The 17129-nt window shown below is 41.7% G+C and overlaps 2 protein-coding genes across 5 annotated transcripts; one reads left to right on the top strand and one right to left on the bottom strand.

The window, feature by feature from the left end:
* Window positions 1-288: 288 nt before the first annotated feature.
* Window positions 289-5857, top strand: nme4 (NME/NM23 nucleoside diphosphate kinase 4). 2 transcript variants are annotated; one of them, XM_060039879.1, is made up of 5 exons: window positions 289-640; window positions 1300-1430; window positions 1688-1789; window positions 4225-4337; window positions 4983-5857. In XM_060039879.1, the coding sequence occupies exons 1-5, from the start codon at window positions 496-498 to the stop codon at window positions 5107-5109; spliced, it is 618 nt and encodes a 205-aa protein (XP_059895862.1). In that variant the 5' UTR covers window positions 289-495; the 3' UTR covers window positions 5110-5857. The 2 variants fall into 2 exon arrangements, with proteins under 2 accessions (XP_059895862.1, XP_059895872.1); XM_060039889.1 differs by lacking the exon at window positions 289-640 and adding an exon at window positions 1024-1197.
* Window positions 5720-15877, bottom strand: eps8l1a (eps8 like 1a). 3 transcript variants are annotated; one of them, XM_060039863.1, is made up of 15 exons: window positions 15489-15877; window positions 14412-14544; window positions 12305-12360; window positions 10894-11032; window positions 10488-10576; window positions 10302-10376; window positions 10067-10215; window positions 8888-9029; window positions 8342-8400; window positions 8152-8260; window positions 7832-7972; window positions 7428-7563; window positions 7026-7191; window positions 6706-6833; window positions 5720-6469 (listed from the first exon to the last, which is right to left on the bottom strand). In XM_060039863.1, the coding sequence occupies exons 2-15, from the start codon at window positions 14530-14532 to the stop codon at window positions 6459-6461; spliced, it is 1521 nt and encodes a 506-aa protein (XP_059895846.1). In that variant the 5' UTR covers window positions 14533-14544; window positions 15489-15877; the 3' UTR covers window positions 5720-6458. The 3 variants fall into 3 exon arrangements, with proteins under 3 accessions (XP_059895846.1, XP_059895830.1, XP_059895838.1); XM_060039847.1 differs by having other exon boundaries at window positions 6706-6838; window positions 15489-15873; XM_060039855.1 differs by lacking the exon at window positions 15489-15877 and having other exon boundaries at window positions 6706-6838; window positions 14412-15335.
* Between the last annotated feature and the right edge of the window lie 1252 nt (window positions 15878-17129).

The following is a 17129-nucleotide window of genomic DNA, read 5'->3' as shown; positions in this document are numbered from 1 at the left end:
TATATGACACCATAACAATTTTATTAAATCGGTAGCAAACTGGCTGAGCTCAAATAAAATCTAACGGCGGTTGTAATTTGTAAATAAAAAATGGGATGATGAATAACCCAATTTAAACCTGGGTATTTATGTTTGCATGATGTGAGCTTATTACTGTACCAATTTGAATGCAAGTGGTTGACCCCCTTCCCATATCAATGACCATAGGGTCATTGATAAACGTGAGGAGGGAGGAGGAGCGAGGAGAAGAGGTGTAAACGGGGAGTTTCGGAAATGTTCAGGGTCGCTGCGGGCTAAGTTTTTAAGGTGATTAAATAAACCAAGAGGACATGTCCGCTTGGCATTCGTTTCCCACATATCTGAAGTGAGGCTGCATGCGCTTGGACGCACTCGTGATTTTTGTTTGACCCTTTGAAAACGACACGGTCACCAGCCTAGTTATCTGTAAAAACCGTTAGGCTTGTCCATTAATACTCTTTGGGCACGTTAACGATCATGATTCTCTCACAGACATGTGTTTTCAAGAGTATTCTTCAACATGGGCGGTGTTTTACAAGGAGTCGATTTAGTGAAAAAGCGCTCGTTTCCAAGTTTACCTCTGCACCTCTGTCCAGCGGAGCCATACACCGGGCTCAATCCAGTAAGTAGGCCCACTAATCTCACCACACTTGTAAAGACAACAGGGGTGTCATGCCATTATTTATTTTACTTTTTATGCTACTTATTTGTAGCCAGCTTGCACCCTTGTGGAAAGTTAAGCCTCATTAATGTTGAGGTCCAACCGCCTATTGAGCTCGAGGTGTAATAACCTAGATAACAATCTACAATTTAATTGAAAATTGTTTTCATTGATATTGTATGTTTTATCATTTTACTAAGTGAGAAAAACAGAGTCAGTCAAAGTCACCAGATGGTCAATTGTCAGAAAAGATGAATATATGACTGAATATGTTTACCTGTTAATTTAGGCAGAGGTGGCCGAGCTCTCGTCGAAAGACACGCCTATATGTAGAGCGAGACTGAAAAATAAACCAGCAGAAGCACCGTGGTCTTTTCGCACGAGTTGATAACAATCCCACACAGACCAAGCAATTGTCATCGTTTTTCATTGGATACTTGTTGTTGAGCGCAAGGGAGTCACATGTGTAGCCTATATGTAAATAATAGAAGCCTGGCTGCCATTCATTAGCTTGTCGGGTAACTTACGAGTTAAACCTAAGCTTTGCGTGGATGCTTCCAATACTATGTAAGGGAATGTGGTTGCCTAAAATACATTCCTGTATTTTCGATGCTATTTAGGTTTCACTGGTGGAGTAGAGCGCACCCTCGTAGCGGTGAAGCCTGATGGAGTTCAACGAAGATACGTTGGACAAATTATTCAGCGCTTTGAGAAACGGGGCTTCAAACTAGTGGGCTTGAAGATGTTGCAGGTAGGCCTAATATGTCCCTACAAATTCAAAAAGGGGCACCAATCACGTTGAAAAAGTATTAATAAGCTGCTAGTAGTAGTTTTAATAATAATTCAACAATGAAGCCGAATTTTGGAAATGTGTAGATTGTTCCCCTCCCTTTTTATCCATCTCCTACCCTTCCTCCCCTCTTATTTGAATTTTCCATTCCCCCCCCCCTCCCTTCTATCCATTCTTCGTACCCCTCTTCGTCTCTCCCTTCTTCTATCCCTGGGTAGGCATCTGACGGTCTCCTGTCTCAGCATTACCGAGAGCTCGTGAAGAAGCCCTTCTATCCGAATCTGGTTGACTACATGACATCGGGTCCTGTGGTCGCCATGGTAACATCCCTCAGGCTTTCGTGCAAAAGCTCTAGCACATCTTGAAAATTAGGTTAAATTTAACCTAACTTTTGATTTTGTGCCACCTGCATGACACTACCAAATATACTGGCTGTCTCCTTATTAGTGAAGATCGAAGCTATGGACTATATTTTAGTGACTAAATAGGAATTTAGAATGTATTAAGCAACCTTCTCACTTGACACATGGGAAGTTCTTTGGATTACCTTCTGGCAGTTTACAGGCCAGTATGGGCCACTGTAGCTTTGCACACGTTGGGAAGTGAGGGGATGAAATTTAGTTGTTTGCAATCTACAACCTCACAGTAGAAATCAATACATCCTACACACTATACCTTTCATATGGGTTTCCTAGTGCAACCCATTGAATGTGATGATGAATTGTATGATAGTTGTCTTCATTATTCGGTATGCTTTGAAGTCTCCAATTTTTTGGGATGAAATAATTTCTTAGCTTCACATAAGGCTACAGTATTGAAAATTTAATTTGTAGTAGCTGATGTGAATGTGGAATAGATTTACTTCTAAATCGGATAATGTTAAAGCAAGTGCTTACCCATTCACTGACTTTCCCCCACATTGCTGCTATACAATATGTGTGTGTGTATATATATACAGGTCCTTCTCAAAAAATTAGCATATTGTGATAAAGTTAATTCTTTTCCATAATGTAATGATAAAAATTAAACTTTCATATATTTTAGATTCATTGCACACCAACTGAAATATTTCAGGTCTTTTATTGTTTTAATACTGATGATTTTGGCATACAGCTCATGAAAACCCCAAATTCCTATCTCAAAAAATTGGCATATTTCATCCGACCAATAAAAGAAAAGCGTTTTTAATACAAAAAAAGTCAACCTTCAAATAATATTGTTCAGTTATGCACTCAATACTTGGTCGGGAATCCTTTTGCAGAAATGACTGCTTCAATGCGGCGTGGCATGGAGGCAATCAGCCTGTGGCACTGCTGAGGTCTTATGGAGGCCCAGGATGCTTCGATAGCGGCCTTAAGCTCATCCAGAGTGTTGGGTCTTGCGTCTCTCAACTTTCTCTTCACAATATCCCACAGATTCTCTATGGGGTTCAGGTCAGGAGAGTTGGCAGGCCAATTGAGCACAGTAATACCATGGTCAGTAAACCATTTACCAGTGGTTTTGGCACTGTGAGCAGGTGCCAGGTCGTGCTGAAAAATTAAATCTTCATCTCCATAAAGCTTTTCAGCAGATGGAAGCATGAAGTGCTCCAAAATCTCCTGGTAGCTAGCTGCATTGACCCTGCCCTTGATAAAACACAGTGGACCAACACCAGCAGCTGACATGGCACCCCAGACCATCACTGACTGTGGGTACTTGACACTGGACTTCAGGCATTTTGGCATTTCCGTCTCCCCAGTCTTCCTCCAGACTCTGGCACCTTGATTTCCGAATGACATGCAAAATTTGCTTGCATCCGAAAAAAGTACTTTGGACCACTGAGCAACAGTCCAGTGCTGCTTCTCTGTGGCCCAGGTCAGGCGCTTCTGCCGCTGTTTCTGGTTCAAAAGTGGCTTGACTTGGGGAATGCGGCACCTGTAGCCCATTTCCTGCACACGCCTGTGCACGGTGGCTCTGGATGTTTCTACTCCAGACTCAGTCCACTGCTTCCGCAGGTCCCCCAAGGTCTGGAATCGGCCCTTCTCCACAATCTTCCTCAGGGTCCGGTCACCTCTTCTCGTCGTGCAGCGTTTTCTGCCACACTTTTTCCTTCCCACAGACTTCCCACTGAGGTGCCTTGATACGGCACTCTGGGAACAGCCTATTCGTTCAGAAATTTCTTTCTGTGTCTTACCTTCTTGCTTGAGGGTGTCAATGATGGCCTTCTGGACAGCAGTCAGGTCGGCAGTCTTACCCATGATTGCGGTTTTGAGTAATGAACCAGGCTGGGAGTTTTTAAAAGCCTCAGGAATCTTTTGCAGGTGTTTAGAGTTAATTTGTTGATTCAGATGATTAGGTTAATAGCTCGTTTAGAGAATCTTTTCATGATATGCTAATTTTTTGAGATAGGAATTTTGGGTTTTCATGAGCTGTATGCCAAAATCATCAGTATTAAAACAATAAAAGACCTGAAATATTTCAGTTGGTGTGCAATGAATCTAAAATATATGAAAGTTTAATTTTTATCATTACATTATGGAAAAGAATGAACTTTATCACAATATGCTAATTTTTTGAGAAGGACCTGTGTGTGTATATATATATATATATATATATATATATATATATATATATATATATATATATATATATATATATAAAAAACAGCTCTACAGGCTCGTCTGCTCACATAGTTCCCCTCAAAGAGGCCGCCTCTCAGAGCCGACACGTTCACCAACTGCCCATCCCTAATGTTGGATGACGGTCGTGCACACAGGTGTGGGAGGGCCTGAACGTGGTCCAGTCGTCTCGCAGGATGGTTGGCCCCACCAACCCAGCGGAGGCCCCGGCAGGCACGGTGCGCGGAGACCTCAGCCTCCACGTCAGCCGGTGAGCTCACAACGACCCAATACTGACCCCCTCCTAGGTCTTAGCTCTGCTAGCTATAGCTTACCGCCAATTATATTGTACAGTATAAATATACCAATATATATATAATATAATATATGTGTGTATATATATGTATGTATATATATATATATATATATATATATATATATATATATATATATATATATATATATATATATATATATATATATATATATATATATGTGTATATATATATATATATATATGTGTGTATATATATATATATATATATATATATGTGTATATATATATATATATATATGTGTGTATATATATATATATATATATAGACCAACCAATATACAAAAGAAAAGGACACTTTTACGAGTGTAGTTATAAGTAATAATTTTGATTTCAACGTTGTTTTCCAATTCAAATGGATTACTTGGTCGCAATTGTTGAAACAACTTGTCTTATAATGTTAACATTTCAACAAATGTGAATATCTAGCGATATAGTCTCTGGTAATTGTCATCAAAAAGTATTGAGTATTGATTACAAGTAGAAAGTTAGCAACACAGGATTAAGAAATAAATATGAATAAATATGTTATTTTGAGTTGGTGAACAACATTGATGTTTGTTTTTCTGCTATTGTAATCAGGAACGTGGTCCATGCCAGTGACTCTGTTGAGGGTGCTGAGAGGGAGATCCAGCTGTGGTTTGAAGGCAAAGAGCTGCTCAACTGGGAGTGCTATGACCATAGTTTAACCTACAAAGAGGACAAATAAAGAGGACCAATGAAAGAGAGAGATAACGTGAAGCAAGTTGTTATAACGGTTCAATGAGAGGGGACATTTTAGCTCAACCGCTAGTGGTTGAGGCCTCTGCCTTTTTTTGGATCTACGTTTGTTTAACTTGACGCTGTGATTTCAGGATATTTGTATTGATTATCGCGGTCGATTTTTTTCATTGTGGGTTGCCAATGTTTATGATTCATATCGCATTTTACTGTTTTACAGACATTGAGGCAATGTACTTGGACTCTCTTAACTCTATCAACTTTGCCTTATTAACCGTTTCCACTGTAGAGGTACTGAGCGTGAGCCCCCTCTGCTGACAGAACTTGGCCCAAGTGGGTAAAAAATAAATATGTAATTGTGTGTAGAATGGAGCCTGTGACACTATGCAGCTCTGTTAAAGTCAATGGGATATTTGTATTCTTTAAATTAAAATAAGTAATTGGAGGCAGTTAAACTGAACAAATGTATTCACAATTTCTGACATAGTATTTCTGAAGTGTTCTGTGTTTTGAAAGACATTTTCACGAGTGCCTTAACTGTAATATCTGAGTTTTTATTTTCTGAAAGTTACTATCGGTGGACAGTTTAAAAACGAACGTCATCTGACAAACATTTATTGATAAAGTGTTTACATGAGAGCTGTTGGGATTGTATCAGAAGTTACTTCATTTACTTCTGATCACTATTGCGCTCTTCTACATTTTCACTTGATTAAAAGTGCAATGTTTCCCCCCCATGTGCAGAATTTCATTATCATGATTATCTAGATTAGCAAATGTAATGTCTCAGGAATTTATGATGTACATGACAAAATAGTTAGTTCATATGCTTCTCAAGATGCAAAATAGTTTAATTACTCAACAAGTCAACATTGATTTGCTGGAATCATAAATACGATTTAACGCATAAATAAGATACAGTTGCGCACCTTGCTTGGCCAAATTCCCTGTGCAATCTGTGTCTGTGTCAACAGTGATTATATTAATGTGTGATTTAAAAACAAACAATGTCATTCCTTCATTTAAATGACTTCTATGGGTTTGGTTTTGTATGGAAATAAGAAAAATCTTTAATTTTCAGTAACTGTGTTGGACAGATTAGACCACAATTGGTTGGTTTTTGAGCAAACCATCATCCTCCAACTCTCCATCTGTGCAGTCGGGAGGCATGCTGGCTCTCTAAAGTACAGCAAAGATACCTGGTGTTTAGTGGTGAAGCTGCTTCATTATCCTTAAGCACTTTGCTCCGTTCACGTTAAGCGTTATAATATTTCACTTCCTTCCTGCAGGTCGGCCTTGAGTTTCTGCTTTTGCATCACCGCCTCCAGCTCTGTGGCTTTACGCACGTCCTGGAACACATGGGTGGGTTCAGAAGGGATTCAGTTTCTTTCAAATTAGTTTTTATTTATTTTTTTACCGTTTTGTCATTTCCATTAGTTCTTGTAGGGATAGCAGTTTAATTCGATGTTCAAGTGAGAGATCAACTTAGTGTCCACACACTCGCATTCATGCAATAACACAAACTTGAATGCATGCACACGCATACATGTTTCTCGGTCTTATATTCACACAAGAGTTTGGGTACCTCTAGCAAGGCCTTCTGCACCATGATCTGGCTGTACACCCTGGAGCCCTCCTGGGGCGAGACGGTCCGCAGCTCCTCCTTGTTCAGTGAGAAGAGCTGAGCACCCGACAGCACGCCAAGACACTGCACTGTCCTAACGACAATTAAGAGATGGATGAAAAAAATAATGAACAATCAAAACAACAATATGAATCAAAACAATATTGATATGAATACTATTCAACAGAAGAATATGAAATGAAATAATATAAATAACACATATTAATTATAACAACACAAACGTTAATCAAACATTAATCCCCCCACCCCAGCGGACTCACTCGGGGCTGAACCCCTTGGCGGAGAGCCACTGCTCCACCTCCTGCGTGGAGGAGTGGTAGTCCAGGGGGGCGGAGGTGTCGGTGGTGCGGGGGATCACCAGCGGGTGCACAGAGCCAGCCCGGCCAGTGGTGAGCCTCTGGAGGAGCTCGTTGTTCATCATGAAACCTTGAACACACACACACAAGCATGTCGGGTCGTTTATTTTTATTCATGGGTGATATATGTTACAGGAGAATTTAGTTTAGGTGGGTTTTTCGTTGTTTCCAGGCCATTTTCATTCAAATAATTGCGATGAAGTATCAATAAAAGTGGTTGACTAAAATAAGGCGAAACCTTATTAAGAGGTTTTGACCCTAAGTCTTTGGCATAAATTGAAGGACACCCTGAATGGTTACAACTACCTCTTCCGGCGTCGTCCCCCGGCATCGCGTTGGGGGGTTCGAGCGCGCTCCGGGGACGGGGGCTGGGGCTGTTGGAGGACAGACTGGGCGGGGCGTACGACAAGTACTTGTTGGTCGGAGGACTGAGAGGCACCTTCTATTTAACACAAATTGAAGCACAAATTGCCAACTGTTATCGTAACTGTGTAACTGTAGGTAGGAGAGTAACATTGGGACTCTTTGGAACACCTGATTAAGAAACCCTGAACATTTATTGTAGGCCGAACAACTATCAAAGAAAATAACTAAAGGAGTCATTTTTAAATGGGCCTCGAATTCTGCAGTTGGCAGAACCTTAAAATCATCGTCTTCAATGTAGGCCTATTTATATTTAAAAACAAAATACCTTTGGATGGATAACATACCTTTGATAAACTCCTTGCCACTTGGTTGTTCTCTGGATGGTCACTGAGGGCCGACATGGGCTCCAGGATGTTGAAGGGAACAAATCCTATCTGGTCGAAGCGGTTGCGACACTTCCACCACCTCTTAGAGGACTCAACGACCTGCAGAATGATCAGATTAAATACCTAGCTTTGGTGTCACCCTTAAGAGGGCACGCTACTCATGCATTTATTTTTGGCAGGATAATTTTAAGTTTTTGGGGTAGACTACTTGGGAAACTGATGCTACTAAATACAACACCATCCCACCACAACCTACACTATAATGGGATCAAACGTACCTCTAAGGTCTCTCCTTGGAGCACCGAGAGCTCACTACTGTTTCGTGCCACAAAGTCGTAACTGCAGTTGAACATTCTTTCGCCCTCTGGTGGTAGTGTGCTGCCATCTCTGTTGGATCGTCGCACATAGAGTCAAGACCAAGTGTGTTCATTGGGAAGTCTTGATGTGTCACTATGGATTTGGACTTACAACTCATCGCTTTGCTGTGGACCAGAAGAAGGCCTTTCTGACGTTTGCAAAGAAGGTTCCTGGGCACAGCATTTAGACATTTGGTAAATACATTTCCGGCCTCTGTCAATGAGTGCCTTAACATTGATATTCTGTCATCCTTCACCAATCTATATGGTCATCATATCCTACATGTAAATATAGCCATTTTGCAGACGATTTTCACCCCAAAGCGACTCCCAGTACAGGCCGCAGAGAACAATGAATGTGTGCAAAGGAACACTACAAAATAATGGGTTGCATGACAACGTTTCTAAGAAAACATAACAGCAGAGAGTTCAGAGAAGTGTCACATGATTTGGTGCACATTCCAAGATGCCAAGTTGGTGCTTTTTAACCATTATAACATGAATAATAACAACTGGTTGCTGGCTTATTCAGAAAATCTGGTCAAAAAGTACCACAATGGATGCTTGAACTTATTTTATGGAACTTCCGATCACATGATTGAAACGCTCCTATACCAAACGAGCGCTATGACAGATAAATGTTGATGATTGGCAGTACCTCCACGGCCCTCGTCACACTGGAATCCTCTCTGTGTTGCACCTCAACCGGGTCGTCCCAAGGCTGACTGTCTGGGTGACCTGGTTCCCACCCATCCAGGAACACAGGGGTGTAGGGAGGGACAGACACCCCGAGCTGGGAACTGGCAGCAGGGGCAGAGGCAGCTCATGGGAACAGATAGTATAATAAAACAATATAATAATAATCCTCCCTTTCAGTTACATGGTACTCTTGGAAGTACAAATGCAAAATGAGCAAAATGTTAAACACTATTGATATTACCTGGCCTTCCTGTGTCAAACAAATGCCTGCATTCCGATGAACGCCCGACGCCTCGTGTAAATGGCCTCTTACAGAGACATCTGTTACCCCCTATGGTTTCTCGTTTGTAGCTTTAGAATGTATATTCTGTAGGCTTCAAGTTAGACGTTAAGTTAACGAATCCATACCCCGGTTAAAATCAGACACTACCAACTTCAGGATTATGACTGTATATGCAACAGACAAATAAAGTGCCATTGTTAACTATTACAAATGCTTATTTTACTGTTTAAATGAATATTGCTTTCTCAGGGCTCATCTTTTAAACACATGTGGTAGGTCATGGTGATTTAAGATCAGGTTAATAAACAAGGCGATGAATGGATTTTAATCAAAGACCTCACTTCATATAACTGTAATGCATAATATGTAACTTCATATAACTGTAATGTTTAATATATAACTCTTGTACGTAATGCTTGAATGTATGAATGTATGTATCAACTTGGGCAGGAAGATAAATGTTGATGGGGAATGGGAAGGGCCTGTAGAGCATCGTGAATGTCCAAGGACCACTTAGGGGAAGCCACACAATTAGAATATAACGCGGAGCTTCGAGACAGTTCGCGAGTTCTTTGCAAACCTACTCAGGAGATGTTGTTACTCTCTGCAGTCGCAATAAAGCCTTGATCATTCAACCCTAGTCCGTCTCGACCTCCCGTAATTTATTAGAGTATTAGACCGTGGGTTTTATCCACGACAATATCTAGGTAATTAGGAGGCTATGTAAGCCATAAGGAGGGTCGATAATTAGCACACTAAGAAGTTAGACGAGATAGATACTAGATAGCTAAGAAGCTAGATCATTGGGTCGTTAGAACACTTAGTAGTTTAGACTTTAGCTAGCTAGATAGCTACCATGGTGAAGTCCAGTTTGGTCCTAGTGTATTCCAGAGATCTTTCTCCTCCTGGGTCAGGTGTTTCTGTAGCAGTGACACGGCTCCACTGGTCAGGGCAGGACTGACCACAGAGGCCCCCAGCTCTGGCCCTCCGGTGGTTTTGACCAACTGTGAGGGAGAGAAAACAACCACAGTCAGTCAGTCAGTCAAACAGTCCGTCAGAGGAATCGGTCAGAAAAGCCAAGTCGATTTACCAGATCCAGGGGAACGAAGACGTGATGCAGCAGTCCTGGGGAGTTGGGTTCTGTGATGAAAGGCTTGAGACGGTCCTGAATGAACCAGAAGTAAGTCAGTTGAGATGGGAGGATCTGACTTGTTTTGTTCAACTTCAAATGATTAACCAACATTTATTTTTCCAGAATGGGATGTTTGGTGCTCACCAGAAGACTGAATGAATACTTGATTTTCTGGAAGATGCCCACAAATTCCTCCTCGATTGGCGGGCAAGCTTTCATGGTCAGCACATTTTCTGCAAAACAAAGAGTCTGAATAACCTCATTGTGCACTTAAATAAAACTTTTTTTTTTTTTTTTAAAGTTAAGTCTAAATAAGCCAAAAAGTTGTTTATTAATTAAAACATACTGAATAACCTGAAATGGTAATCCTTCAACCTTACCTACAACAACGCAAACCTGCAACACACCTAAGCAACTTTAGCTCCAACACAAAAAATGAAGGACATTAATGGTCAGAATCTAATGACTGTACCTATAATTATCTTCTATGCATCATTCAACAGACGCTTTAAGTGGGGGTAATTCCCCTCTTTAATGATCGTCGTCTCACCGTCTTTGTCTTCCTTCTTGCTCTTCCTGCTGCGTTTCTTACTCTTCCTCCGCTGGTTGAGGATGCCCTGGGCGTCTGCCGTCTGCTGCAGGCGGCCCATGAAGCGCTCCAGGTCGTCAAAGCAGTGGTTCAACATTTCCTAGACACCCAATGAACACAAACGCATACAATGCTGTTGAGAATTTTTGGGTTACAAAGTACAGTAACCAAATAGTGTCCCGATTAATTAATTAATTTCTTAATGGCTATTTTGTCCAGGTAATTTTAACCGATATGAAAGTTGAACTAATCGCCAGTGGTGGTAGTAGTAGTAGTTATTATATTTAAGAATGATGAGGGACCATGAATAGCAGACCAAATTAGCAGCCAGCTCACAGAGATATGAAATCTTTGACGGACAGACCGAGTGATGCAACAGTACCACAGAGGTTTATCTCTGTGACTCTTTGCTTGTTTCTGGTTTGCTACTGTCTCTACATATGCCTGTTAATGGTTACTGTGTGCATTGTTTGATGTGTATTGTGGTTGAGGAAGGAACTTGTGCATCATATGTGATGTTAGTAAACAGAGCCTACACATTCTGCACTGAATATTATCTCAGATTAAGTTTATAATTTATAGCAGGACGAATTTGTGCGAGTGGATGAAGCTTTGAAAGCGGTATTTAATATACACATACACTCTTGGAATGGCCAGTCTACACGGTGGGGATTCGAAACCTTTACGGACACGTTTTTACAGTTTACTACAGCTGGCTGAGTTTGTTTTCATCAATAACATGCTGCCAGATTCCCGCAAGATTCCCACAAGTATGAAGCTAAATAAAGCAAAACTTTCTAATTCCCTTTGGGTCTCACAAAGCTTTATACAAAATGGGTATCTTTCTAAGAGCTACCCAGTTCAAGCTAGTTTGACGTGGGTTTTGAGAATGTTTGACGTTCCTCCTACCTGCTCCTATGGTACTTAATGTGTACATTTTTTCTAAAACCTTTACCACTCTTATGAATGTGCATAGCAAGTTTCCTTGCTAAAACAGGGTTTTACTTACCCTAAAGTTTAATCTGTGGGAGTAAACTATTGTAAATACCCCCCAATTCTGGTTGTGTGCCAATAAGGTATCCCTCATCTCCTCTCTTATGTCAGAGTGCCGAACGTCCCTTAGTCAAGACTGGTCAGTTCTGAATCATATAGCAGCTACCGTATCATCAAAGATGAATCAAGAGCATGACAATTTTGTTGCTTATTTTGTTTGGCATACTGTAGATTGCTCTAATCTAGTTGCAAGCAGGATAAAAATCAGCTTGCCAATAATAGTGAATGAATAGAACCCAATCAACAACAATCCAAAGTGTTATTTAGTTTTTTAACCATCTCTGGGTTATCTTGTGTTACGTGCGTTATGCCTACGTACCACCTCTCTTTGTGGATTCACAGAAGATGACTGGGGCTCCAACGTTCCGCTATCCACTGAACAAGAAGAGGACGAAGGTCAGTGAAACACTCTGTTGATGTTAATCCTACACATGCTCACTCAATAAAACCTCCCAACTTTATTATTTAGCAGATGCTGGGGTACAAAAGGAGCAAGGCAAGGCAAGGCACTTTTATTTATATAGCACATTTCATGCCAATGGCAACCCAAAGTGCTTTACACAAATACAATGAAGTGTTTTCCATAATAAAAGGAAGACAAGACAAAATATAAAAATTAAAATGTATAAAATCAGATAAAAAACCTAAATAAAGTGAATAAAGGGTTATGCATAAGGGAGAGCATATAAAACAGAAAATTAGTCTAAGAAAAGGCAACAGAAAATAGATGGGTCTTGGTACTGGTTTTAAAACTGTCAATAGAGGGTGCAGTTCTAATTGAAATTGGCAGCTGGTTCCACAGCTGAGTAGCATAAAAACTAAAGGCAGCTTCACCGCTTTTGGTTCTCACAGTTGGTTTTGTTAAAAACAGTTGGTCTTGAGATCTAAGAGCAGTGTTTCCCATACATAGACCATTGTGTGGCGCGGCGCCACAGAATCAACATCGAGCGCCACGAATTGATTCTGTCTTTTTTTTTTTTTTTTTTTTTTTTATATATATAATATATATATTATTTTTTTTTTATTATTTTTTTTTTTTAATAACGCGATTTGGAAATCTAAAATCGTTCCGTCCATTCATCTCTGCATAGCACTCGTTCTCCCTGTCATTCTCACACACACACACACACACACGGAGCGAGAACGACGATGCTAACACATGAACCCACCGATGTCACTGATGCCCCCCCCCCCCCCCCCCCCCTCCCGCACCACCACACATTGGTCCTTGGTCTGTGGGAAACACTGAAGAGGTCTAGTGGGGGTGTGGTATTGGAGGAGGTCTACGAGATAAGTGGGCCCCATTCCAGTTAGTGATTTAAAAACAAGCAACAATACTTTAAAATCTATTCTTTGACTGACAGGGAGCCAGTGTAAAGTTTTTAGTAGGGGTGTAATGTGGTCTGACCTCTTAGCTTTCATAAGGACCCTAGCAGCTGCATTCTGGATCAGCTGGAGCTGCCTGATATTTTTTTTGGGTAGGCCTGTGAGGAGACCGTTACAGTAGTCAAGCTTGCTAGAAATAAAGGCATGAATGAGCTTCTCCAGATCTGATTTTGTCATGAGATTTCTTAATTTTGAAATGTTTTTTAAATGATAGAAAGCTGATTTAGAAACTGACTTGATATGGCTGTTAAAAGTGAGGTCACTGTCAATTTGGACTCCAAGGTTTTTTACAGTGGTCTTAACCTGTAGTCCTTTGTTTGAAAGTAGTGACGTTAGTTCAAGCCTGTCCTTTTTGTTGCCAAATAAAATCACTTCAGTTTTCTCGTTGTTAAGCTGGAGAAAATTCTGACACATCCATATGTCGACATCTGCAAGACACTGATATAGGACTTGAAGTGGGGTTGGGTCATTGCGTGACAGAGATAGATACATTTGTGTATCATCTGCATAACTATGGTATGAAATCTGGTACTTTCGAATAATCTGTCCAAGTGGCAGCATGTACAGATTAAAGAGTAGAGGACCCAGGATGGACCCTTGGGGGACACCACATGTTAGTGGAGTGGAAGATGAGGACCAGTTACCAATAGTCACAGTGAAACTTCTATCTTCAAGGTATGACTTAAGCCAGTTTAAAACTGTGCCTGATAGCCCAACCCAGTGTTCCAGTCTATGGAGAAGAATGGCATGGTCCACTGTGTCAAACGCTGCGCTAAGGTCGAGTAAGACTAGCACTGATGCTCTCTGTGAGTCTGAGTTAAGGCGAATATCATTTAAAACTTTAATAAGAGCCGTCTCTGTGCTATGATATGACCTAGCAGGTTGGGGTTGGTTTTTCTCTCCCTCACCCACTCACTTATTCACTCCCTCACTCGCACACGCACACACACACACACACACACACACACACACACACACACACACACACACACACACACACACTCAGCCAGAAGGCTCAGACAGTAACCCTGGGTACGTACCCTGGCTGTAGGCCATGGAGCCCATCGGAAGGCTGTCTGCAGGAGGCTGTTCTCCGCGAGTGATCATGACCCGCACCCCCGAAGGCTTCCCCGCGACCAGGGGAGGGGACTTGGTAGACATCTAGTTTTTGTGCTGTGTGTGCGTGTTTGTGTGGGGGGTGTTTTTGTTTGTGTATGTGCCAGGGTGTTTATATCATTGATGTGTATGTTTGAGTGCATGAGCATTCATTTACGTGAACATGTAGGCAAATAGTAGGAGACATAAACCAATACATCAAGAGAAGGGGATAAATATAGAATAATACCAACAGAAAATAATGATATTTCAAGGCCTTGGTAGCTTTTGTTTGGATATTTGCTTGGTAATTATTTGCACACAGAAAAAGCAGAATCTCTGCAAGGTAGGCCTACTTCTTGGCCGATTTGGGTATCTCCCAGTGCACATTAACAATCATTTGGTTCTTTGTCAAGGTGTGTCGTGGAGATTTAAAGATTGAGCGACGTTTGTGAATGCCTACATCTGTGGAAATTGTGAGTCATAAGAGGCCGGCAAACCTTCCGCTCTTCATTCGATCATTAACATGGCATTATGTGGCAACAGGCCACCTGTCATTCAATAACGACCTGCTGAGTTGTGTGTGTATAGTTGGTGGATTGTTTCTATCAGGCAAATATCCCACGCTCTCTGTACAACGTATCTAACAACAACAAAAGCAACAATGTGGAACAGCTGACAACAGCCGACAGTAATCTGTCTTTTTAGCTCTCTGTCCGTCCCTCACTCTCTCTCTCTGATTTCTTTCGGAAAAATGACGAATTAGGACAAAACGTTTTACCATAAAGTGGCTAGCAAAGTAGGTGTTTACCAAGACTGTATTGCTTAAACATTCTAGATTTTACATTAAATTAAATTTAACTATTTTGAATGCGTTTCTAATGTTTCTCTCTCTCTCTCTCTCTCTCTCTCTCTCTCTCTCTCTCTCTCTCTCTCTCTCTCTCTCTCTCTCTCTCTCTCTTTCTCTCTCTCTCTCTCTCTCTCTCTCTCTAGGATATAGAATAGAAGACCCATCACTATACCTTTCCCCGCCGTTTGAGTGTTTAAGTTAATACGCTGGGAGAGCCACCAATCCTTCCGCTGTTGTCCTCGGTGTGCATTGAGCTTAGCTGCGTCAGTGATGTCGCACCTTTTTCAGATATGCAGGAACGAGAAAAACAAGTCCATGCTCCGGCAAACCGCGCGTGGCTTTCACTCTCTTCTGGCAACGAAGACACCCGGTCGATGGTGTGAGTGTGAGTGTGACTGTGCACACGCTCACGCTTGTGAGCGTGAGCGTGTGCGTGTGCGTGTGTGTGTGATTCTCTCTGAAAACTCGCTCCCAACCTTACACTCCCGCACATTCTACAATCTACATTCTTTCTCCTCTGCGCATCAACATCAATCTAGAGACACGGTAAAACCTGAAAACTGGCGGGTAGAGATTGCCTTCTGGGCCATAGGCCTATTAGCCTAGGCAAACTATACCATGTTTGTGAGTACAGATTGCAGTGAGGCGATCTCTTATTGGCCTTGGAGCCGTTCGGACCTCAAAGATTTTGTTCTTGGAATCAACGCAAAGGATCCTGGCGTTGCCAATATTTCCGAGGGAACCATGCCAACATGTTTCTAAAGACTTTTATTTAAAAGTCGACTTAAATATAAGTTAAGTCTAGATTTTGGCAGATCTTTGAGCCTAATATTTTGGATAGTGAGAACATATATTTTATACTGTGCACAATGAGATAGTTGTAGCCACTACACCATAACAATATTGAACAATTAATAAAGGTCCCATGGCATGCTACTTTATGGATGCTTTAATATAGATATTAGTAGCCCCAAACACAGTATTTGAAGACATTCCCGAAATTCAGCCGTGGTGCAGAATTACAGCCAGCCACTACGAGCGATTCGCACATTGAGCTTTCCCCAAATACGCCGTTTCGGTGTCTGTAGCTTTAATGCAAATGAGGAGGAGAGAGGCGGGTCAAGAAGGAGGGTGGGGGTGTGGCCCTGAGCAGGTTGCAGTCACGGTAACATGCGCTCTGTTTACAGTGGATGTAACGCAGTGGCGAAGCGCACACAGCCTTTAGCCGGGTTCTGTAAATATTCTACAAGACACGGGAGTCCTGGAGCTCTATATCTAAATAATATCATATTATACATAGATATCTAAATCATATAATATATATTATCACGGCCAAAAGCTGTGTGAACCACCAGACGATATTATGAATCTCAAACGACCCCGTCGGGTTCTCCGACGTCTCTGGTTGTTCCACGTCCACATCAATCTGAAGTAGACTGAACCACGACATGGAGGAGAAATAAGCGATTGTTGCCCGCGATTGTTGACCGCGGTTGTCTGCCGCCGGAGCCTCGCTGCAGAGGGAGTGGTCAGCGCTTAGGCACCTCCGCCTCCTGCAGCGCCGAGGCGGTGGTCCCTCGGCAGTGGGAAGCGGGGCTCAAGCGGGAGACATTCGCCGCCAACAATTCCTTTCTCCTCCATGTCGTGGTTCATGTAGGCTACTTCAGGGACTCAAAGCCAAAGTCACTTTCCCCCAATTCCTTCTCAACCATGGCTGAGATGAGTCCGACGTGTTATGCGCAATAACACCAACAGCAGAACTGTTATCCAAATAACAAGGAAGTGTACAACACTTGCGTTACAGTCCTGGAGC

The sequence above is a fragment of the Gadus macrocephalus genome, chromosome 2, assembly GCF_031168955.1.
Source record: "Gadus macrocephalus chromosome 2, ASM3116895v1".
Classification (NCBI taxonomy): domain Eukaryota; kingdom Metazoa; phylum Chordata; class Actinopteri; order Gadiformes; family Gadidae; genus Gadus; species Gadus macrocephalus.
Note: the sequence above shows the minus strand (reverse complement) of the source record. Positions and strands in the feature narration are given on the sequence as shown.